General features: G+C 34.5%; 2 protein-coding genes across 6 annotated transcripts in view; one reads left to right on the plus strand and one right to left on the minus strand.

Moving 5' to 3' along the window:
- Positions 1 to 25924, plus strand: part of LOC150102608 (signal-induced proliferation-associated 1-like protein 2) — a 485410-nt gene extending 459486 nt beyond the window's left edge. For all 4 annotated transcript variants that reach the window (XM_090398858.1, XM_090398862.1, XM_090398859.1 and 1 more), the window contains 2 exons: positions 16755 to 16827; positions 25395 to 25924. In XM_090398858.1, the coding sequence (XP_090254984.1) occupies positions 16755 to 16827; positions 25395 to 25535 (214 nt within the window). In that variant the 3' untranslated portion in view covers positions 25536 to 25924. The remainder of the gene's footprint in view (positions 1 to 16754; positions 16828 to 25394) is intronic.
- Sym (symplekin scaffold protein) overlaps positions 25785 to 26346 on the minus strand; it is a 649809-nt gene continuing 649247 nt past the window's right edge. For both annotated transcript variants that reach the window (XM_090398863.1, XM_090398864.1), the window contains one exon: positions 25785 to 26119. In XM_090398863.1, coding sequence (XP_090254989.1) covers positions 26012 to 26119 — 108 coding nt within the window. In that variant the 3' untranslated portion in view covers positions 25785 to 26011. The remainder of the gene's footprint in view (positions 26120 to 26346) is intronic.

Consider the following 26346-nt stretch of genomic DNA (forward strand, 5'->3'; position numbering starts at 1 on the left):
GCTAATCTTTCCTCTCCCATTCTATTTAAGTGACCATACCACCTGAGATTAGCTCTGCTAACGCATTCCTGGATGCTGACAATGTCAAATTCTTTCCTAATATCCTCATTTTTAATGTGATATTGCCATTGATGCCACCTGTTCACGCCTCTAATCTTTCTCAGGACTCTCATATCTGCGGTCTCTAGTAGTCTTTGGTCAAGTGTTTTACTTCTGACCCAGCTCTCAGATCCATAAGTTAAAACTGGTTTGAACACTGTCTTGTATACAGCTAATTTAGTGTTGCGACTAATTTCTCTCTTATTCCATATGAATTTATTCAATTGACTTCCTACCATACCAGCTTTGCTGATTCTGTTGTCTATTTCTATATTTAATTTACCATCTTCAGTAAAAATCGTGCCCAAGTAGCTGAAATGTTTTACTTGTTCCACAGGTTCTCCATTCACAACACAGTTGACATTTTTAATGATTCTACTTATTTTCATTGTCTTTGTCTTTTTATTGCTGACCTTCATACCATATCTATTACAACAGCTATTCAATTTAGTCAGAGAATCTTGCACTTGTAGCGGATTTATTTAGAAGTATAACATCATCCACATAAAGCAAAGAGCTGACATTAACATCTTCAATTTTGATATCAGGTTTAATACCACTTTCCTTCATAATGTGATCCATATAGATAATGAATAACAGAGGGGATAATGTACATCCTTGTCTCACACCAGATTTAACATTAAACCATCTTCCTGTACTTCCTTCAATTCTAACTGCTGACTTACAACTCAAATAAAGACTAAGTATTGCTTGATATAATGCCCCATTTTATGATATTTTACAGGATGATTTAAATAAATTGGCAGTGTGGACAATGACAATGGTTGTCAATTCAATGTTGAAAAATGTAAGGAAATACATTTCTGGATGAAAAGATTACCCACTTTGTTATCATATTGATGATACTAGTTTACAGGAAATTGATGATACTAGGGATATGGATCTGCGGGTGATGGCAGATAGAGAATTGAAATTCAGAGGACATATTGCTAGGGTTGGCAAAATAGATGAGAGGATTACGTGAATGCTGAAGAACATTGACAAGTAAAAATGGGGGGTTATTATTCCTCTTTATAAGGCTATGATTCAGTTGCATGTTGAATACTGTGCACAGATGATTCTGAGATGAATCACCAAGTTGGTGACAGGTGTATGGAATGTTCTTTATGAGGATATAGTGAGGGTGTGTGTGTGGGTTGCAGAGTTTAGCTGACAGGCAGAAGAGAGGGGATATGATAGAAATTTATAAGTTACTAAAGGAATTCTACAAGACTGACAAGAAATTTTTCAATACATGGAGAGCAGGGGTAAAAACAAGGCATCACACTTGGAAGTTGTCTAAGAGTCTGGCTAGTAAGGGTGTGCAGAATAGGTTCTTTGGAGAGTGGTGAAAATGAGTTGAGTGGATTGCCAGAAGTAGTTGTGAGTGCTCCAATAGTGAATAGGTTTAAGGAGATATATGATAGGGATTGTGTTAAATGGATAGAGTGTGTCTCCTGCAATGAGTCCTTTGACTCCATGGAGTGCCGATATAAATAATAATGTTTATGGTCAAGTCGTATGATCTTGTAACTAGATCTAATGATCTCATATCCTGAATCCCTTCCACCATATTCTGCTTATTATGTCTCTCTCTCTGTAACTGTATAAATTCCATTTTGTTTCTGCTATTTGCTCTTTCCTCCTTCCAATCTGTCTCTGAAGTTGCAATTCTCCATAATAATTATTTGACTTAACCATGCATTAGTACTAAACCACTGATGCATGTCTTCCATATCATACCTTGCACACACCCCTAGCTTATAGCCACAGTCAATTTTATATTTCTCGTCCTGTTAGTTCATCTCATAGAAGATTGACTCAAAAGAACTGCCTGACTCCTACTATTGTTGGTGACAATTCATCTGCTATCATCAGCAGTACCCCACCCCTTGTCCTGTCTACTATATCCTCCCTGAATATACTAAATCCATCACATTATATCCCTATAACTACATCATCTGCTCTTACCCAAGATACGAGGGTGGTCTGAAAAGTTCTCAGCCTAATAATGAAAAAACAAATTTATAATTTCAAAATTATTTTTATTTTTCAACATAATCTCCCTTAAGATAAATACATTTATTCCAGCGATGCTCCAGCGCCATTATCCCATCCCTATAGTGGCTCTCAGTAAGATTTGCAAAATACCCCTTCCTCTACAACTGCAATCACCTTTGATTCAAGAAAAACGCTGACCAGTGAGGAATAGTTTTAGTTTTGGGAAGAGATGGAAGTCAGAGGGAGCCAAATCTGGGGAATAGGGTGGATGTTCCAACAATTGATAGTGCAGATCCCTTAATTTTCCCATTGCCAAAACCCCTTTGTGGGCAGGTGCATTATCCTCATGAAAGATGATTTTTTTCTTCTGCAAACCAGATATTTTCTCACAATTTTTTTTATCTAGTCTGGTTAAAATATCGGAATAATATTCCCCAGTTATTGTTTTATCCTTTTCAAGATAAATAATAAACAAAATGCCTTTAGCATCCCAAAACACCGATGCCATGACCTTTCCTGTTGATGGAACCAATTCTGTTTTCTTTGGCGCTGAACAACCGACTTCTGTCCACTGTTGGATTTTGGATTCTGGTGTGTAATCATTAATCCAAATCTCATCAATAGTAATAAATTGATGCACAAAACGAGTTTTATTCTTGTTAAAACTCCAAGCACTGTTCAGAGATTTTTATGTGAGTGCGTTTTTTAATCTGCCATGAGCAAGTGCAGCACCCATCTTTTGCAAAACCTATAGTCTCAGCAATTTCGTGCACTTTGACTCGCCGGTCACCCAATACCATATTGTGCACTTGTTAATGATTTCCAGTGTTGTTACACTTTTGGATGTCCTTCACGTAGATCATCTTCAAGGCTGGTACGGCAGCAACGTTTAAACTCAGCAGTCCATTTGTTAATTGTCAAAAAAAAAAAAGGAGAAGACTGCCCATAAACTTTTTATGAACTTCGAATAAATTTCTTTTGCCGTTAAATCTTCTTTTACAAAGAATTTTATAACCGCACGATACTCGATTTTATTCATTTCAAGGGATACAGACAGCTGTATAAAACAAACTACTTGATAGAAAAACTTGCAATTTCACATGGATGCTTATGACAGATGTACCAACTTAGAAAAAAAAAAAAATCTTGATGATAGTGTTGCCATCTATGGTCAAGGCCAAGAACTTTTCAGACCACATTTTTAGAATTATCTGGTAAGCAGATTAATGTCTTATCTGTGTAGTGTTGATAGAAGTTAAGGCTCAGTAAATCTTAGGGTAGTACAACGGTACAGTCGACGACAACGACAAATAATAAACAAAATATATATATATAAATAATATATATAATCTTACAATGCGACAGCCAACATATATTTTAACAATGACTAAAACGTTATTTTACACCGGCAACATTAAAGCCCGTACTAGACCAAGTTGTGAATGTGGTAAATTACATCAAGTGAAGACCTTTAAAAGCATGCCTTTTTAAAAAAAAAAAAAAAAAAATTCACATCTATTGCAAATATTGCATAATTTGGTGTGTAATTAGTCAATGCACTTCTCAAACATGACTCCAAATACTTGAATGTTAATGTGGTACGATATTTTGACTTAATAATGTTCGTGAAAATGTCGAACCAAAACAAGCATAAATTTTCTTAAAAATTTTCTTAAGTTGGGATACTTGCATTCCGGTAAATATTTCCAAAATCTCTCTCTTCGTGTGCCCTTGCTTTGACGTAAATATTATTTCTTCTTCTATGATAACAGTATGCATATCAAAAATAGAGGAAAGGTTTTCTGCTATTATTTCTGGCTTTATGTTGGTATCAAATAGAAAATTCATGAAGAGAATTACATTCTCGAGTTTCTTGAAATCCTGAAAACAGTTGTCATATTCTGCAATTACTTTTCAAATTTCATCAATATATTTATTTCTGTTGAAATTAGCAAAAGCAGAACTACTTATCGGTACACAATAAATAACGGAAAAAACTCACGTAGAAAGATTATTTATTAGTATAATTTTCGCCTGTGTGTCACAGGCATTTTCAGAACATTAAGCTCAAAATTAAACACTAACTGACAATTCCAAAAAAGCGCCACCTAAGTAGCTGGTGTAAGATAACTAAAAAGGTCAATAACTTTCCTAAAAAAATAAATAAATAAATAAATAAATAAAAATAACTAAAAACCTTTTTAGTTATCTTACACCAGCTACTTAGGTGGTGCTTTTTGGAATTGTCAGTTAGTGTTTAATTTTGAGCTTAATGTACTGAAGATGCCTGTGACACACAGGCGAAAATTATACTAATAAATAATCTTTCTACGTGAGTTTTTTTCCGTTATTTATTGTGTACCGATATGTCTACTCACGGTTTACCTCTTTTAAAACTCAGAACTACTTAATTGTGTGGTCATATTCAGAAAATTACATAAATTGTTATTTTCAAGCTTCACTATCAGTTGATTCAATTTTTCTTTAAAAGCATTGATAGAACTAATCATATCAAAAATTGTTTTTCTGGTTATGTCAGTCAAAAAAGCTAAATCCAATAGCCAAATATCATCTTTTAACTGTTTGCATTCATTACCCCTATCGGCAAGAAATTGTTTAATTTTTTTAAAATTAAATTGCTAAATCTTTGAAGAAATTTTCCCCGACTTAACAACCTGACATCAGTATGCATAAGCAGCTCATAAGGTCCATCATTATTACTTTCTTCCATTTGCAACTTAACAAGGTGCCTTTGCAGAGTTTTTTCCCAAATTGAATTGGAAATCTTGAAAGTTATGTTCATAATTTTTTTCATATTTAAAACTTTAGCACACAGCACTTGTTGATGTATAATACAATGATACTGTAAGAAATTAGGAAAATCTTCATCATGCCTACATAGCGTGATAAAAACATTGCAACGACCTGTTAAAGCTGGTGCTCTGTCTGTGGTAATTGACAATAGTTTATAAAGAGGCAGTTGAATGGTCTTGCTGTAACTCTTAAAACTGGTAAATATATCTTCACTCCGTGTTTGCCCCTTTAACAGAATGATAGTAAGTAATTCTTCTTTAGTAGAAAAGTCTTTTAAAAACCATTCTAATAAAAATAATCATTTGGGCGATGTCAACTGCATCAGTAGATTCGTCCAACTGAAGTGAAAAGGCCTGACAATCCTTAATATCCTGCATTAGTTGCTCTTTTAGATCAGAATTTATTTCTTCTACTCGTTTTGCAACTATTTCTGATTTATTTTCAAAATTACAAAACAACAATTCAGCTGCTGCAAAAAATACTTTTTTAAAAATTGCACCATCACTAAAGAGTTTCTTATGTTTGGCAAGAATATGGCTCACTCTTAACAATGCAGTTGTTGCTGTCTCTGAGTTCGATATTATTTCTGATTTATTTTCAAAATTACAAAACAACAATTCAGCTGCTGCAAAAAATACTTTTTTAAAAATTGCACCATCACTAAAGAGTTTCTTATGTTTGGCAAGAATATGGCTCACTCTTAACAATGCAGTTGTTGCTGTCTCTGAGTTCGATATTATTTTAATGAAACATAACTGCTGTGATGACAAACTTTTCTTCAATTCTTGAATTTTGACTTTTCGTAAATCACTGTTACATGGATGCAGCGTTTCATAGCTGCTGTGCACTGATTTAAAGTCATTCCAAGTTCCCTTTTTTCAGCAGAGAAACACTTCCATTGCAAATCAAACAACATTTGTCTTTGATCATAATAAAGAAATAATCATGTTCCCACTCTTGATGATAGTGATATGTCTGCTTTTTTCATAGTAGTCATGATAGTACAGTTCTAAATTATATTAAAATACTTTAAACTTCAAATTTTAAACTTGTAGCAGAGCACTAGCACAAAACAAACAACCGAGTTTATAATACTGCTATTGTTTATACATCGAGCTTCATGTGTTATGTTTGTACAGTGCATCAAAAAAGGGATATTACTTATATAAGTTAAGGGATATTACATCCCATATTGTTTCTTAGCCAAATCCCTTAACTTAAATAAGTTCGTCGCCGAATTGAAACCTTTGGCTCTTCGTATAATTAGTAATTTATTAGGACACCTTCTTGGCAGTTCTCATAGAAGGGATGCAAGTTCTATTTTCGCTACAAACTTGGTATTAACTAGGTCTACCTACTCACTGATGAGACCTCAATAAAGGTTGAAACCGGTCTAGGTAGTGACCTTCTCTCATAATGTAGAACAGTAATACAGCTCCTAGGAGCTAAGTTCACATTATGGGTAAATACCAAGAACAGTGATTGGAGTTTGCTCCACCCTTACTATGAGTTGCCTCAGTTTGTACTTCCAAATTGGTCAGATGTTGCACTATCCAGGTATTTGCTTATGCTTGGAATCGCTGAACTTTATATAGTTTTTATATTCGGCGTGAAACTCTTTGAGTTTCTTATTCGGCTAAGAAACAATATGGGATGTAATATCCCTTAACTTAAATAAGTTCATGTCACCGAATTGAAGCCTTTGGCTCTATATATAATTAGTAATTTATTAGGACACCTTCTTGGCAATTCTCATAGAAGGGATGCAAGTTCTGTTCGCTACAAATTTGGTATTAATTAGGTCTACCTACTCACTGATGAGACCTCAATAAAGGTTGAAACCGGTCTGGGTAGTGACCTTCTCTCATAATGTAGAACAGTAATACAGCTCTTAGGAGCTAAGTTCACATTATGGGTAAATACCAAGAACAGTGATCGGAGCTGGCTCCACCCTTACTATGAGTTGCCTCAGTTTGCACTACCAAATGGGTCAGGTGTTGCACTATCCGGGTATTTGCTTACGTTTGGAATCGCTGAACTATATATAGTTTCTATATTCAGCTAAGAAACAATATGGGATGTAATATCCCTTAACCTAAATATTTATTTTAAGTTTTTAATTAACGTAAAGTTTAAATAGAACCATAATATAGATTATTATTTGATAAATAGGTTAACATTATTTGTTTGCTTTATCATATTTGGACTCATCTATATATTATTTTGAAAATTGAGACAAAATAAATTTGCTATCGACCCGTAAATCACGATTGACGTTATTGATGCCCCTGCTATATCACATATTAGAACTGATATTGCTGAAATCTGCAGAAGCCGACAAGCTCAAGTATCGCATTAAACTAAGTTCCGTTTTTATAAAAGGCAAGTCCGTGCATATTTTTATTGTTAGTTTTATGACCCTAATGCTTGTGTTCCCCAAATTTTTCTTATAATCAAAAGTGTTCCATGACTTCACAAAGGTTAATAAGAACCACTGATTTCGATATTTTATTTTCAATATTCCAAGTAGCAAGTCTTGTTTAGCACAATATATTAGCCAGACTAGATTTGTTAGATATCAGCATACATAATTGTAACATGAACCTTAAAGCTAAGCGAAATTATTTTATTTAGCACAACAAATTACTAATCAAACAACTTTTCAGAATTTTGATTTATTTTACACTAAAACTTAAAATTTTGAAGTAGTGATAAATTATTCTGGTATGGGTGATGAGATACTAATGATCATTCATGATATGGCTTAAATGAGAGGGGAGAAAATGAACATCTGGAGTGATTAACTATGTTTGTATTCCTTAAATACTGTAAACAACTGGATGTGATGGTGAAGAGGATCTTTTGGTAAGCAAATAAAGGCAGCTAGTTAACACCCAAATAACCTCCAGACCTCATTAACTGTTTTATGTGATCACAAAAAAAGATCCTTTCTGCTGCTTAGATTATAAAGTTGTCTATAAGAACCCATGTTCTTGCTAACTGCCACACTTTAGCCCACCCTATGTCAAGGGGAAGAAAATAAACAATATGTCTATTGCTTCTGTTGTTTGAGGGTGGTCTGAAAAGTTCTCGGCCTCAACCATAGATGGCATTTTTTTAAAAAGGCATGCTTTTAAAGGTCTCTTGACTTGATGTAATTTACCATATTCACAACTTGGTCTAGTACAGGCTTTAATGTTGCCGGTGTAAAATGATGTCTTAGTCATTGTTAAAATATATGTTGGCTGTGGCATTGTAAGATTATATATATTCTTATTTATATATATATTTTATTTATTGTTCGTCGTTGTCATCAACCGTGCCATTGTACTACCCTAAGATTTACTGCACCTTAACTTCTATCAACACTACACAGATAAGACATTAATCTGCTTACCAGTTAATTCTAAAAATGTGGTCTGAAAAGTTCTTGGTCTCAACCACAGATGGCAACACTGTTTTTTTCTAAGTTGGTACATTTGTTATAAGCATCCATGTGAAATTGCAAGTCATTCTATCAAGTAGTTTGTTTTATACAGCTGTCTGAAGCAAAAGTGTTGTCTGTATCCCTTGAAATGGATAAAATTGAGTATCGTGCAGTATAAAATTCTTTGTAAAAGAATGTTTAATGGCAAAAGAAATTCGTTCGAAGTTCATAAAAGTTTATGGGCACGCTTCTCCTTCATATTTGACAATTAAAAATGGGCTGCCGAGTTTAAGCGTCATCATACCAGCTTTGAAGATGATCCATGTGAAGGACATCCAAAAAGTGTAACAACACCGGAAATCATTGATCAAGTATGCGATATGTATTGGATGACTGGCGAGTCAAAGCGTGTGAAATTGATGAGACTATGGGCATTTCAAAAGAACGTGTAGGATATATTTTGCATGCAGAATTGCAAATGAAAAGGCTTTGCGCAAGATGGGTGCTGTGCTTGCTCACAGCAGATCCTCTCTTTCTCTGACCGTATGGTAACACTCCTCCAAGTTCCTTATTTTCTTTTTGTATGCTGTTTCCTTTAATTCGTCTTTTAACCCCAAGTGAAACTGGAAAGCACCACAAACTAGATGCGGCTTTTCTTCTCCGGAAACACTCAGACTATTAGCAAGGGTTAGTAACATATTATAAAAGTCTGTTACACTCTCTTTGTTTCTTTGCGCACATTTCTGTAGCTTCCAAAGATTCGGGCTTATGTTCCTTACCTTGGAATATTGAGAAATCAAAGTATCTTTAAACATGGCATATTCCAAAGTGTCTCTAAGTATAGGGGAAGAATTCAAAAAGTTCTTTGCTTTACCGACCAGTTTGTTTCTTAGAAGAATCTGTAACTGGAAATCCGACCATCTCTCGCTATTTTTCTTAACTCTTCAACAAATCCAAAATAAGAGTGTATGTCATCATTATCGTCTCCAGAGAATGATGGAATGACAAAGTTGAGGATTCCCAGTTCTAAAGAACTTGTTATTGATCACATTGGTACTAGTAAGGTCACAATCAGTATTGTCACTATTCATAGTTTACAAATTGTAAATTTCTGAAATGCTAACTACCTGTTCTCTTTGCCAAAACTATGTTAATCCACTATGCTCGATATTAATTTATGTGGATTTTATCCTGTCGACAACACCATTGTAAAATTCATATATATAATTTATTTAGCTGTGTGTTGTCATCAACTGACTGCACCTTTGTACTACCCTAAGATTTACTGCACCTGAACTACTATCAACACTACACAGATAAGAGATTAATTTGCTTACCAGTTAATGCTACCAAGTCTAATTTCTGTTGCCTCCTGCCTATTTAATATATGCAGTTCACCAACTCTCACAAAAATCAACTAGAAAAAAATATTTTTTTTAACAACTCTGCCATTCTGATTGAATTAATGTAGTTTGAGAGTTAAAGTGAGGAAAACAGGAAATTTTTACTATTTACAATTTTACCTTAATGCAAGTCATGGCTAACCAAAATTTAATATGCAAGCAAGTTCTCTAATTTTTTTGAAGAGTGCATTGGATAGAGAACAGGCAAGGTAGTTATAAAACAAAACATTTTATTCTAAGCAAAAAAAAAAAAAAAAAGTAGTACAATACATATACTAATAAGAGATGTAATCTCTGTAAGCCCTTTCTCTTACTAGGAAAGCAATTTTAACATCCAACTAAGGGTCAAAGCTGTATAACTGAGAGGAGACCTCCACATTGCCTTTAAAGGAATGCGGAGAACCGACCAGGGCTTCTAACCTAATGTCCAATCCTCACCTTCTCGTGGTGCACCCTGTTGTGTATCTACTTGGATACTGAACGAATGAGGATGGGCTGACAATTTGGGATTTAGCTGACCAAATTGTATTCTTATTGGTTAAACCAAAATAAAAAATGATGGTACAACATGACAAAATTTCATGCCGGCTGAGGCGTCGCCCGGTTAAACAAGGCCTCCGTTGTATTCGCCAGGGAACCAGGGCAAACAGCGAAAAGTCAGCTACTGGAACAAATCTGAAAACACACCCCAACTCAACATCACCAGAGTTAAAGATCAGTACTATCAACATAAGAAGCCTGCATAGCAAAGAAATGGAGCTAGCTGAGGAATTAGATAAGTACCAGATCGACATAATAGGGGTGACTGAAACAAAAAAGACCAAAACTGGTGAGATCTTTCTAAGCAATAAATACAAAATGTTATATTCAGGCAATGACAATCAAGGAAAAGAAGGAGTAGCCATAGTATTCAACACAAAATACGAGGCTAATCTTCTTGAATGGCAGTCAGTCTCAAGTAGAGTAATGTGGGCAAATATGAGAATGGAGAACTGGACAATGAGACTCATTTGTGCCTATGGTCCCACAGAAGGTTCTACTAAGGTAGAAGTGAAGGAATTTTTTGAGGCTTTAGAAAAAGCAACTGACACAATGAAAAAGGAAAAGTCGGTCCTTGTTGGGGATCTAAATAGCAGAGTAGGAAATGATTGTGAGACATACAAAAGCTAATAGTAATAGCAAATATCTGTTGGATTTCTGCTCAGGACACGGACTGGTTATTACTAACACCATGTTCCAACATAAAAATGTGCACAAATTCATATGGAGAGAAGAGGCAAGGAATAAGAAAAGTCTCATTGACTATGTTATTGTTGATAGTGATGTTTTCTCCCTGGTGCAGAACACCAGAGTGTACAGAGGATTTGAAATTCGAAGTGATCACTATTTAGTCTTGAGCTGGATAAAATTGAATTTCATATTGAAAAGAATAACATGTAAGAAAGTTTTAAAGTGAATAAAAGTTGAACAGCTCTCAGATGTGAACTGTAGACTAAAATACATAAACATTATTGAAGAAAAAATGAAAGAGTTTGAGAACAGGAATCAAACCTTGGAGATTCAGTGGCAAGCCTTGAAAAAAGCTCTGATTGATTCAGTTAGAGGCATGTGGTGAAGTTGTCTGCAAGGATAGAAAAATTAGAACTGCATGGTGAACACAGGAAGTTAGAGGCAGTGAAGGAAAAGAAGAAAGCATATTAAAAGTTCCTGGCAAATAAGTCAGCTTGTGCTCTTAGAGAATACAGAGACAAATGCAAGAATGCTAAAAACTGTGTAAAACTAGCTAAACAAAAGTCATGGGAGGACTTTGGCAAGAATATAGAAAATAAATATCAAGAAGGTGGCAAAATATTCTGGAGGTTGTTGAAGAAGCTTAGGAATGAAGGAAAGAGTGCTGTTAAAGGAGTTAGAAATGATAAAGGTGACATGAAAACGGGAGAAAAAATATCGTTGAAGTAATTACTTTGAAAAACTGCTAAATGAAACAAGCGGTGATGACAGCACAGTGGTAAAAAACACTGACCAGGCATGCAGTCAGGATTACATATCCATAATTGAAGTAGAAAAAGCCATCAAAAGCTTGAAATGTGGAAAGGCAGTAGGAGGAGTAGATGATATTCGACTAGAAATGCTGAAGTATGGTGGTATAAGAGTCTTACTGTGGCTGTACTGGATAGTTCAGAAAGCCTGGACAGAGAGACGAATTCCTGATGATTGGAGTAGAGCTCTCATAGTACCCATATATAAAAAGGGAAATAAAACTGAATGTGAGAATTACAGAGGTATTTCCCTACTGAGTGTTCCTGGCAAGATCTGTGCAAGTATACTTGAGAAACGGTTGAGAAGAATTGTGGAAGAAAAGCTTGGTGAAGAACAAGCTGGATTCAGGCCAAATAGAGGCTGTCAGGATCAGATCTTCACATTACGACAAATAGTCGAGAAAGCATGGGAATATAACAAAGACCTGTATTTAAGTTTTGTCGATTTGGAAAAGTTGCAAGTCAGCAACTTTTCCAAATGAAGGAAGTACAATAAGATGGTTTAATGTTAAATCTGGTGTGAGACAAAGATGTACATTATCCCCTCTGTTATTCATTATCTATATGGATCACATTATGAAGGAAAGTGGTATTAAACATGATATCAAAATTGGAGATGTTAATGTCAGCTCTTTGCTTTATGCGGATGATGTTATACTTCTAAATAAATCCGCTACAAGTCTGCAAGATTCTCTGACTAAATTGAATAACTGTTGTAATAGATATGGTATGAAGGTCAGCAATAAAAAAGACAAAGACAATGAAAATAAGTAGAATCATTGAAAATGTCAACTGTGTTGTGAATTGAGAACCTGTGGAACAAGTAAAACATTTCAGCTACTAAGGCAAGATTTTTACTGAAGATGGTAAATTAAATATACAAATAGACAACAGAATCAGCAAAGCTGGTATGGTAGGAAGTCAACTTAATAAATTCATATGGAATAAGAGAGAAATTAGTCGGAACACTAAATTAGCTGTATATATACAAGACAGTGTTCAATTCAGTTTTAACTAATGGATCTGAGAGCTGGGTCAGAAGTAAAACACTTGACCAAAGACTAGAGACCGCAGATATGAGAGTTCTGAGAAAGATTATAGGCGTGAACAGATGGCATCAATGGCAATGTCATATTAAAAACGAGGATATTAGGAAAGAACTTGACATTGTCAGCATCCAGGAATGCATTTGTAGATAGAAAGTTAGTAATGATGTAATTTTTTTCATGTAGTGCTATCATATCCTGTATACCTCTTGAGGGTACATGGCAGGAATTTGATGATGATGATATACTTTCACTACACTCATTACTTGGTTGCCTCAATTTACAATACCAACTAACTTGACTTAAACAAATAGCGGTTCCCTTTATCACAACTAAGCACATATTCATTCATTAAACTAACAAGTTAACATTTAAACTTCCCTTAAAGACAATGACTTAATTACTGCTTAGTTACATACAATTCCCTATATACACACACACATACAATATTGATTTGTAAGCCCTTGACATTAATAAAAACGGTGCTTACTTACATAAACCTTTAGAGACAGTCTAATCAAATAGTACAACCTTTAGTTGTATCGATTCGACATTGCGCCCTGTTTCTGGGTGATAGTAGCCACTTGGACGATTCTGGTCGTCCTAATACAGAAGTTTCTGGGAAAGTTTTTTTTTTTTTTTTTTTGTTGGAATTTCCATAGTAACTATGAAGTCTGTTACTACCTACATTCTCATAGTATATCCTTGCTTCCTTGGAACTGTCGTCGGGAAATACAACATCTCCTAAACCTTAGTCAGAAGCATGTCCTTAGGACTGGAAGGCACTGGGAACCTATTATCGGGAGATGAAAAAAAATCCGAATGCAAGCCCCAACCAAAAAGCCCCTCTGGTTTGTCTCAGTTCCCCCTTTATACTATTCCCAGTCCTTTGTTCTTTACAAAGTAGTTTTCAGGATTAGTCGCCAGCATGATCACGTCATTCTTCTTCCCTCCGTTCTTGGCGCTTTTTTCTGACATCATATGACCTTGCGACCTCTTGATATTGCCTCGTTATCACAATAATCTGGGTTAATTCCTTTCTTATCGTTTTATATGCAGGTCAGTTTACAATGATATTTTATGTGCTTTTACAGCAGAATTATACACTCATGAGTACAATACAATTTCTAAATTCAAAATATTCAGAAAACTCTGTAAAATCAAACGCAAAATTTTTAACAAAAAAATTAATTATGTGACAGATTTTACACCGGTAATGTTTTTGAAACTAGGGATTCTCTGTGCAAAAAACAGTGCGTAGATATAATATTTGGATTTATTTCTTTGCAAGGGTAACAAATCCTTTAACCCTCTCATGATAAGGGCCTAAAATGAGGACATCATTTTTAACATATACTGGGCACAAATTTAGCAAAATTAATGAATTCATGGTAATACTGTAAGATTAAATGGTATTGTATCATCATTATAATTTTTTATAATGAATATAAAAATTCATGCATGAAAGCGTTAAAAAGCCTACCATTGGTGGAGCACCGTCCGTACAAAGTCCTACACACAGTTCCCATGAAATTTTAAAATTCTCTAAATATGATGTAATAGAGTCCAAAATATCTTGTTCTGTTGTACGTTCGGTAAATTCTCTGCACCATAGAAATTGATTCACTATTTCATTTTCATTAATGAAACAAACTAATCCTAGTATATGTGCTTTACCACTAATGTCAGTGGACACTCGTCATTTGTAAAGCAAAATGTTGTTTGGAAAGTTTATTGATAACTGTTTTCTTAATATCATCTGACATAGCTTTAATTTTATTTTTTATTGTATCGTCCAAATGAGGAATTTTCATAATTTCCTTTTTTGCTTTGTTACCAAACATAATGTTTACTATTTACGCAGAGCAATCTTTGGTTGTTAAGACCAGAGTAGACAATTATGCTCAGAACTGTGTCACGTGGCATCTTTCACTGGCGGAATACTTGTAATACCAGTTCGTGGAACACAAGTGTTCTGGGGAACACCGATTAAGAACCACTGATCTAAATAAATAAAATAGTTTTGATGTGCTTCATTTTTGTTTAAATTTTCCACCTAAAAATTATTTAATCAGATTTAGAATCACCTTTTATGCTCTATAGATCATTTCAATTCTTGTTTATACATTTTCTGAATGAGTCTGAGGTGAGCAAACTTTGTTGAGGACCACCCAACTGTTGTCACTACATCATGACTAAGGCATACAATATGAATACAGTTCAAAGTTTTGCCAGTTAGCATATCTGCTAACTGGCAGATATGCTAGTTAACATAGCTGCTCTCCAACCAACAGGCTGTAGCATTCGAATTCTAGCAGGGGGCATGGATGCTATTGTTTTTAGGTGAGAGATGAATTTCATTTTACATAATCTGGAAAAATACATGGTTGCCATATTGTGTAAAAAAAAAATAAATAAAACCACTAAAATGTCGAAAGAAAAAAAACTTATTGGACTACAGAGGTTTGTAACCTTTTGTGGTTTAGAGTCAGATAAAAAAAAAATCTTACAAGGCATTTTATGATGCACAGAAACATTCAATAAAATTCCCATTTTAGTATAATGAAGCTGGAAACCCCCTAGTAAAATAAGATAAACTGAGTTGCATAAGATCTAAAGATGAAATATAGCTTTGTGTGCCTTTGTAAGTAAATGGTGATAATTTTGAGTCATGGTACCTGAACCCTAGATTAAACTACCCTGATGGCCATGACAAGTGCTACTCCTCTTTCTTAGTATTGTTATTAGCATTCATTGGAAATACATCCGTTCTGGTGGGAGCAATTTCTATACTCTGACATGAAACCTTACAATAACTCAACGAGACTTAATGCTGACAAAAAAATAAATAAATAGAATAAAAATCGAATTTCTGAATAATCACCACATTTCTAAGATCTGTACACAGAATTGTTGATCACTGTAACTTCTGGTTTCCCAAGTGGTTAACCTATCTGCTATTGTGGATTTGAATTTCATTGCCCTGAGTGAGAACAGTGTCTTGCTTATTGGAGGTCTGAAGTGGCTTAAAAAAGTTCCATATTTGGTCTTTAGAACAGAGTTGTCAGATTTTGCAAAAAACTGTGAGTGGACACTGGAAAAATCATGGTACAGCTTGTTCTGTACTGATGAAAGGCAGAGAGTTTGGCAGGAGAGCTTCATGAAGCAATGAAACCATCTTGCTTGGCAAAGATGATTCACGGTTCTGGAGATCATGTCATGTCATGGCGTGGAGCATGTTCTGTTGGTATGGAACGGGTCCACCGATATTGCTGGAAGGTCTGAACATTGTTGCTAATCAAGTGCATCCTTTTTATCCAGCAGGTGAAAGTTGCTTCATGGACAGCAATGCTACTGTCCATCATTTAAGAACTGTTTAGCAGTGATTCAGTGAGCACGACAGCTTCTTATATATCATCTTTCCTGGCCACCACAAAGTCTGGATCTGAATCCCCATTGAGAATATACGAGACATATTTGAAAAAACAGATCTGGAAGTAAACTTCTCTTCCATCAAATCTGAGCCAGTTAAAGAAGAGCCTAGTGTACATCTGGTATGTTGTAGGCATAGATGCAATCCACCACCTTGTGGAATCTATGCCAAACTGCATATGTGCTATAATTCAGGCTAAAGGAGATCCAACGCAGTATTAAATAAAAGTTTCCAATTCAGTGGCCAATATGTGTATTTCAAAACTCTCCATGTAGAAATTGGCCATGGGAGGTGAGAGGGGAAATCTGATAGCAGTACAGTCTGTTTGTGTCTTGTTCTTCCAAAGTGATGTAACAACAACGGTGACAAAAAACAAAAACTCTCAATAACCATTTGTCACTGTCATGAACTGTGCATTAAGCTGCCTTATTTAATAAGATGTCTTTTTGCATATAAGATTTTTTTATAAATGGGTACTTTTTCCCTTGGCAGTATGCAAAGCACAGCACAGCATATTCAAGAACTGGAGGCAAGGATTAGAAAGTTACAGCAAGATCTTGCAAAGGTTTGTTATTTAAGTTTATGCATTTCATAGTCATATTTATGATAAAAAAATGTACTGTTTAAGGTGAAATTTTTGTCTCATTCAGTTATAATAATATCAGTTGATGTGAGATGTTTAAAGTGCTCTCATATGAATAATAATATTTCCGTTATATTAATAATTTATTTTTTTCTGTTTTAGAGTGCAGACATTAACGAAACATGGCTATCAGAGGTAGACATACTAACTGACATCAAGTGTAAAGGTACAGTACTTTTACAAAGTACTGTACCTTTGGGGGATACTGCTAATGATATTAGCAGCATCCTCCCCCCCCCCCTCTCCTTTGTAAAAGTACTGTACCTTTACACTTGATGTCAGTTAGTATGTCTACTTCTGATAGCCATGTTTCATTAATGTCTGCACTCTAAAACAGAAAAAAATAAATTATTAATATAACGGAAATATTATTATTGAATCCAGTTAGAATTGAGATATATGACTGCAGTACTAGTAACAGTTTTTCATGTAACAATAAGTATGAAGCCATATGGTGTGAGGTAGATTCTGACAAGATTAAATACATAGTGGGGCTGTTACAGACCTAGCAGATTAATTGCTAGTGATGAAGAAATACATTACCAAATATAGATGATCGGTGATAGTCACAATATGGGATACTTAAATTATCCAAACATTGATTGTGCTGTTGTAAGGCAGCATGTCACAGAAGGAACTTGAGGTCAAAGAGTGCCAGAGGGGATTTTGTTAAAAATGTAGCTATTCTGTCTCCAGTTGGTGACAGTGATCATGTAGTACTCACGTGAGAGAAAATGGTTACATTTATGAATGTTATATGCAGAACTGCAAAGAAGGAAATTATAACCTCTGAGAAGAATGCTGGGTTCTTTGCCATGGTATTATTTGTTGGACGGAAAGCATTAAAAAAATACTTAAATGATATAATATTGAAATGTTTCCCTGGAGTTCAAAGAATAAATACGGTAGCAAGAGATTCTTCCTTAATAAGATGACGAAGGAATACTGTGTGCATAAGGATGATGTCCATTATGAAAATTATAAGCAGCTAGACAGAAGAGTGGTGATAGTAGTATAGTATGGAAAGAACTTGACTCTGCAAGTAAAACAAAGATTGAATATGAAAGAATAATGCTACTGAATGCAGATAATATGCAGGTGACAGATGCAGAAGAGATTGTTCAAATAATGAGTGGCCATTTTTGCTATCAACCTGGTATATGCAACATTGAACTCACTGCTACCTCTTCACTGGATGAAGGAATTCAAGTGCATGAGGAGGAGGTACTAGAGCTGTTGCACAAAATGAATAACAATTCTGCAATAGGGACTGATGGTATATATCAGTACAGATGCTAACAGAGTGTTCAGTTGAACTGGCTATTCCAGGGGTTCCCAACCCTATGCCGCGGGCACCATGGCGCCTGTCGACCAATTTGCGTGTGCCCGCAGCTGTTCAACCGTGTGCTGTATAGTTTGAAATAATCACGCAACAATTCATGGCATGCTATATGACGCATGCGTTAATGACACATGGCGAGTATTAAACGCATACAATGTAAAGTGGATGTGCATTCGAAGTTGTTCATTCCAGTTTAAGAACTGGAATATCATCATATTCTCCTAATTATGAAGCACTGGCCAATGAAATGCAATGCCAAAGATCACACTAACTTACACACACACACACACACACATATATATACATTTTTTTTTATATAATGTAAACTTTATATGTATTCATTTAACAAAAGAATTCAAAAAATTTGCTTGAAAAAATAGATGGTACCCGTTGCCCTACCGGTATTTTAGAATGTGCTCTAGGAAACAAAAAGGTTGGGAACCCCTGGGCTATATAATTTTAGTCTCAGAACAGGGAAGATTCTGTAGGAGTGGAGAGAACATATGATTAGCTCATTGCACAAGGTTGATATATCTGCCTTTCAACCTATCAGTACACGTGGAATGGTGGCGAAGATTTTTGGAAAAGTTGGTTATGGCTCACATATAAACCATACTTTGCAATGAACAGCATGGATTTACTAAGGGAAGATCATGTTTGAGCACCTTGCTCCCATGCTATAATAATGTTATCTTTTGGGTTAGACAAGGGCTATATTATATTTTTGACTATCCTGAGGCTTTTGTCAGGATCCAGCATGGAAGACCATTGTATAAATTGGAGAATATGGGAATGGATTATAAAATAATAGCATGGATATATGTTATTGACTGACATATCAAAAAGGGGATAAGTCTCCAAGATTTAAGGTGCCACAAGCATTTGGTCCATTGTTATTCAATCTATACATTAATGACATTCAGAAGGGTGCATACAGCTCTTTGTTGATGATCAAAGATAGGCAGGGCAATCAGGAGTCCAGCTCCTATGCAGTACTTGTGGAATGATTTGAATAGACTGGAATCCTGGGCATGTGAAAATGGCTGTCAGTTCACTATTGGTAAATGGTAAATATAAAGTAATGCACTGTGGTGTAATGATATATCCAATGTCATGATTATATTGGTGGGGATTATGCTTCAAGAATCTATTCTGGCTATGGATTTTGAAGTTTTAGTAGATAGGAAGTTGAAGTTCAAGGACCATATAGGAAAGATATTAACATACAACTCAGAGGATAATTGTAATGCTGAAATGAAGCTTGATATATAAAAATAAGGAAGAAAATTTGCCTCTTGATAAGACTACGCTTAGACCATTATGCACAGGTCTGGTTTCTGTGGTGATTCTGATACAGTGGAGAGAAAGAGCTAAAAATGATATCAGGATTATGAATACAGATTGAGAATTTGTAGACGGCATACACTAGCAAATAGGAGAAAGAGGGAGTGATATGATGGAGACTTGCAAATTTCTGAAAAGATTATTAAAGGATCATCCTTGGAAGTTTTGAATTAATGCTGTGAAGAAGATAGATAAAAACTAGATTTTTCTGTCCAAGTGGTACATGGTTGGAATGGAATGCCATTGAATCTTGTGTGTGTGTATTCAAGTAGTGTGAATGAATTCAAGAATAGGTATGGCACTGGTGCGGCAGATAGTATGTGGTCCCTTGAGTCCTTAACTTCCTCAAGATCTCTCTTAATAATAATGGACACAAATTTATTGAATTCAAGGGGTATTCAGGATATGTTTGATAATTCATGATTGAAACATGTGACTGATATCATTCATAAGTCACTAATCTGTAAAGTATTTTTGATGTCCAATCCACTTTGCAGTAGCAATTACAGAAGTGGGTGCATCAATTGCCCTATAAATCTTTCATATGCATTTGACTTTCCTGGGTGCACATTATCTCCACTATTATTCATTGTCTTTATATATATATATATATATATATATATATATATATATATATATATATATTTCTCCTGCACATGAAAGACAGAAGAGCCTATAGCAAACAGATGCCATGTGTGGTCAGGGTCATGAATAGAATAATCTGTTGATATTTTTCTTGAAATGCTTCATAGGAGAGGCTGTTCCACAGAATTGAGGTGGAAGGAATGAAAGATGATTTGGAATAGCAGGTTCGGTGAGTATGCATTTCAACTATAAAGGGATAGCACAAGTTACCGTAGATCTTGCAGAGATGGGACATAATAGATGCAGGTTCTTCTGAACAGTGGCCATCGAAATATCTGTAGAAGAGACAATGCAGAAACTGATCTTCTTTGGGAAAGTGGCTGAAGAGAGTAGTGTCATTTATCAACTGAACTTCAAGAATTTTTAGGGAGGTTGTAGTTGCACCACCCTATACACAAAAGCAGTATTTCAATATTGGTCGGATTTGGGATTTATACAGAGTAAGTAGCTGTTTGGCAGAGAAGTACCATCTTAACCCAAAAGGATGCCAAGTTTTTTTTGGAAGCTGATGATACTATAGATCAGTGGTGTTCAACCTTTTTTACTAAGCAAGCTACTTTTCTATAAAAAGTTATTCGGTGATCTACTCTCTTATATGGATCACGTTCCCCCAACCTGATATCTGATTATGTACAAATACACAACTAAAAACTTTATTTGTGTATTTAAAAATTTTTTTAAAATTTATTTATCACTTTTAATTATTTTAATACAACAAAAAAATATGGATCACGTTCCCCCAACCTGATATCTGATTATGTACAAATACACAACTAAAAACTTTATTTGTGTATTTAAAAATTTTTTAAAAATTTATTTATCACTTTTAATTATTTTAATACAACAAAAAAACAAACAAATATACTGGAATAAAATATATATTTCTCTATTTTGGAAAACCAAAGTTAGAAAAAACAACAGATTGATTACAAACTCACAAGTTACAGGAATGCTGGTTGATTTAAAAAAAAAAAAAAAAGTTAATGTGAAATTTGGCATTGTTTGGACCTCGCAATATTTTCATAGTCAAGTTGATATGAAGAAGTGGCCAATTGCAGACAATCATCCAAGTGATCATTTGTAATTTGGTTTCTTAATTGATTTTTTATGACAGTCATATTTGAAAAAGCGGATTCTGACAAGTATGTCAATCCAAAACATGACAGAATTTTTCATGTAATATCAGTTAATATTGGGAATTTTTCATGTGCATACTTCCAAATGACTTCATTGTTTATTAATTTTAAATGTTTATTATCTCAGGTTCTACTTCAGCTTGGTTTATATCAAACAGCCCACTAATTTTATTTGAAATTTCTGTGATGTTCAAGTTTTCTTGAAATGGATTATTGATAAAAGATACAATCATTTCAGTTTTATTAAAATCTTTAAATCTTGAATTTATTTCTTCCTCAACTAATTCTATTTCACGAATAAATTCTTTTAAATCATAGCTAAGCATTTCTTGATTTTTGTTCAAAAAATTTTAATAAATATGGGAGATGTCTAAATTTGCAGTCATTTATATTTTTCTTTAATAAAAGTATTGTTGGAAAGTTTTTATTGAGCTTAACATGTCAATTAAATTTTTATCTCTACCTTGTAACTCTAAATTTAAATTGCTTCATTTCGTACAGAAATCTACTAAAAATGATAAGTGTAACAACCATCTTTATCACTTAATTGTGGAAAAATATCTCCTTTTTCATCAAGAAAAATTTTTATATCGTTAATTAATACCAGAAATCTTTCTAAAAATTGATTTCTGCTGAGCCAGTGAACATTATTGTACAACAGAAGTTCCCTATCATCATCTGCCTGTAATTTAAATTACTGCCATTGCAGGACTTTTCCTCAAACAGAATTTACAATTTTAAATGTAATATCCAAAACATCTTTTGTGTTTAATCTTTTACTACACAGTACTTGTTGGTGAATAATACAGTGGTACGTTAAAAAATCGATATTTGTCATCGTTTTTATATAATGAAATGAAGCCTGATTTATTACCTATCATGGCAGGAGCACCATCAGTAGTAATAGACGGAAGTTTGTGTTGTTTCACAAATTCATCAAATGCCGAAAAAATGTCCTCCCCAATAATGGTATAATTTTTAAAAGTTCTTCTTTACTTGAATAATCTTGAAATACCATGCGAATAAATACCATTAACTGAGCAATATCAGTGAAGTCGTTTTATTCATCAAATCGTAATGAAACTTGGCAATTTGGAACCTTGTCTGCGGCCTAGAAGTAGTCTCTCTCTAGTGACATCTTGCACTGAGAAGCTCCTTTCTGGAAGCAGGAAATTCCTCTCTCAAGCAACATGGATCCGGGCAGTCTCTCTGGTGGCGACTCTGGACAGGGCGGCCTCCTCTCTCTCTCTCTCTCTCTCTCTGACAGCAATTCTGGAACTGGGACCCCCTTCTGCTTGCTTCAATCCCTTTTTATTAGGCCTCCTCTGAGACTTTGCATGAAGTTTGGCAACCCCCAAAGAATTGTTATGAGTCTTATCTTAAGTTTCAAGTTCGGCACGCCTTTTGTTCTCCTCCGCTTTCTTTTGATTGTAAGTTGCTGGCCATCGGAAAGTTGTTTGAACTCTTTCTTGACTGACTTGAGAGATGTTTACACTTAGAGCCCGCAAGCCTTTCTCATACATACATACATACAAGTTATTTCAATAACAATCTTTCTAATGCTGCCATGTACAGCTTTGGCGACAAAAACATTGCCTTTGTTTTTAACACTCTAATATATTCTTATTAAAGAAGTATATACAGTTAGCTTCAAAAGAGTTATTTACAAAAACATCTAATACAAACTATACCGAGACAAACAAAGTTTATTTTTTTACAATATTCACATGGGACTTAACCTAAGTAAAAAATCGATGTAATGTGCTTTGGAATATTTAATATTTAATCTACAATCGAGTTTTTACACTTTGCTTATAATCGTATTCACTCGGCTCACTGTTTGACAGACAGTACAGTGGTAAAAATACCCAAAAGGCATGCAATCAGGAATACATATCCATATTTGAAGTAGAAAAAGTCTGAAAGTTGGAAAGGCAGCAGGAATATATGACATTCGATCAGAAATGCTCAATTATATGCATTATGGGAAAGACCGGTTTCAACCTTTATTGAGGTCAAATCAGTGTGATATCAAGGTTAAAGTAATCCAGAAGTCATATTTCTGTATACAAGTAATCAAAAGGTCACATCTTATATTACTAAATTACTCTGGATTAAAGATAATGTTGAAAGTTTTATCACTTGGTTATACTATAAATTAAAAATGCCAAGAAATTATATTCTTGATTTCATCCTTTATCCACATATAAGCAAACAAAGTTTGCATGTGAAGTAACTTCACATGCAAACCATGACTGGGCTACTTGTATATAGAAGCTAATGACTTCACATCAGTTGCCTTGGTATCTCATGATGCAAAGCACATATCCTTACATTTAAATATTAAGACTTAATTGTACTTCTGGTCACAGAGGAAATTCCAGAACTGCAGAATTTTTTTTGAATCATGACAGAAGATACCTGAAATATGGAAATGGTGGTGTTTGTTGGAGACTAAACAGCAGAGAAGGAATAATAAATGAATACCAAATATATAAGAATGTTTGGTCAATTTCCCATTATCCTGTTTTTACATATGATTTGTTATTCAAGCAGACTATTTTTATGTTTAGTGTTGACAAAGCATGCTCTTTCCTTTTCATCATCATTAATGCCTGAATAATTGTAGTTGTCATTTAGAAAAAATCTTATCCGTTTTTGTTTTACTAGCATCAGCTCTGTGTGTGTGTGTGTGGTACCTTTCCAATTCTTCTGCTTCTTTTCTGTTAATACATCTTTTATGCTGATGGCACCTATCTTGAATTCTGTTGAGAGTTTGTTCCAGTAGCTGATGTTTAACTACTCTTCCTGCTTTCCTCATGAAAACAGGAGGGTTCTTATTTAACAGGGTGTAATTGTCTTTTTGTTTAAGCATGATACATTGTTATTTAGCTGTTTCCTCCCTTCTGTTTAGGTATCCAACAAGGACCAACATTTCACTATTTCAGCTATCTTTCATGATTCAGAAAATATTCTACAGTTCTTCCATTTGCAATAAATTGAAAATTCCCATAATCAATTAAAATAGTAGACTGTGACATCAGCTTTAATGTTTTGCCTTGATCATGTGGTTTAATTGAAAGGCTACAAAAAGTTGATTCATTAAGAGGACTGATTTCTGAGAGTTCAGAGAAACACAATATAGCTTTCCCACAAGCCATCTACCATTCAATGCCCAATTTTAAAAAAATACAGGTGGCCCATGGGTTACAGACGACCCAATTTACAGTGTTCTGTACTTATGAAAGGGCTCCCCACAAGGATAATTAAATTAATAATTTGGGAACTAGTTTCTTTCGTGCATGTAGACAAACCTGCACTTTGCTGCATTATTAAAGCAGCTCTTCTCGTTATTTGGAAGTCAGATTTAAATGCCTGGGTCACACCTGCTATGTTTGAAGATTGGTTCTTGAACTGTTTTATTTCTGCTGTGGAGTGTTATTGTTTGGAAAAGGAAAATTCCCTTTAAAATTCTGCTTGTGCTGGACAATGGTCCTGGACATCAAACATCTTTAGATGACCTTCACCCTAGGTCATGTTTTTACCAACACTATATCATTACTACAGTCAATGGACCAGGGAATCATTTTTGCAGTTAAGGCTTATTACTTATGGCATACATTCCCACAAGAACTGAAATAAATATTATTCACCCTGAGAACAGTGCCATTAACTATCAAAATCTTAATTTCATACTCATGTGAGGCCTAATGCCATAACTGCCTGTGGGGTTTGAACATTTCGAGGTATATTTAATATGCATTTGCCAGTGATCACAGTATTTTGAAAAATGCCTATAAATAAATATATTATATAAGCATTTATGTAAAATAAATTTTCTTGAGAGAAAACTTCCTTCTGCCATCATAGAGGATTGCATAACAAAAAACAACTCCCTTAAAGCCTCTTCAAACTCTGTCACTGATGTGTGGTTGCGAAAGACAGAAGCATAATATAGAACTTTAAAAAAAAAAATTAGTAGCCTAACTATTCAAAAGTGATTTTTTTTTTCCCCCTTTCAGGAGCAGCATCAGAAAGCAACTTTGGAACAAATTGTACAGCAACTAAAAGAAGATAACCAAAGATTACAAGAAGAATCACAGTCGGCTACAGCACAACTTCAGAAATTCCGGGAATGGTTGTTGCAAAGGGAAATGCAGTGATGATTGGTTGTGTGTGCAAGACTTTTGCTCAAAGAGAAAGAAAAAATGGTCCAATATTGCCCTCCATGTCTACCAATGCCAGCGTAATAACAAAATCCGTTTCTGTTGCCTACTTGTTAGGCTTTGTGATCCCAATTGTAATTTATGTATGATTTTATATTTATAATAGAAGCGTTATCTTTAGTTTTTGGCACATTTGTACTTTTTATATGCAATTTAATATAAACAATAAGTATATTATAAAAAAAGTAATTTGTACAATTAGTACTTTATTTCTGAAATTCGGCTAGTCAATGCTTCAGTCAGCATTTCACTTATTTTTTTAAGCAGCATGCCTTGTACAAAGTATATTATGTACATATTTCTTTGAAATAAATATATAAACATCAGTCACTGGTTTTTGCCAGATTACTATAGGTGTAAGTTTACATATGAAGAAAATTATTTCACTAAAAGTTACAAAATATATAAACCAGTTATTGCAGAATTTCTTGTCCAGGAGGCGGAGGTTCAGTGGTGTCCAGTTTGCTACGATGTATATCTCCTGCTGATGTATGAAGGGGTTTCTCCTCTATCTCCAGTATCTGAAGGGAAAGTAATGACAATATAACTCACTACTACACAGAAATTAAAAGTAATTATCACTTGTATTTCTAAGAAGAAAAAAAAAAACTTTTACATTTACCAATTGCATCTTAATTTGACAGAGATTGTGGCAACACATCTCTTAATTTATACTGTATTATATTGGTAAGAATACAAAAGATTGAGATAACTAGGGACTCCCTAATGGTATCCTGTATATTAGAGC

This window comes from Typopeltis vanoorti, chromosome 10 (genome assembly GCF_054136105.1).
Source record: "Typopeltis vanoorti isolate ZY-2024b chromosome 10, IOZ_Tvanoo_1.0, whole genome shotgun sequence".
Lineage (NCBI taxonomy): Eukaryota > Metazoa > Arthropoda > Arachnida > Uropygi > Thelyphonidae > Typopeltis > Typopeltis vanoorti.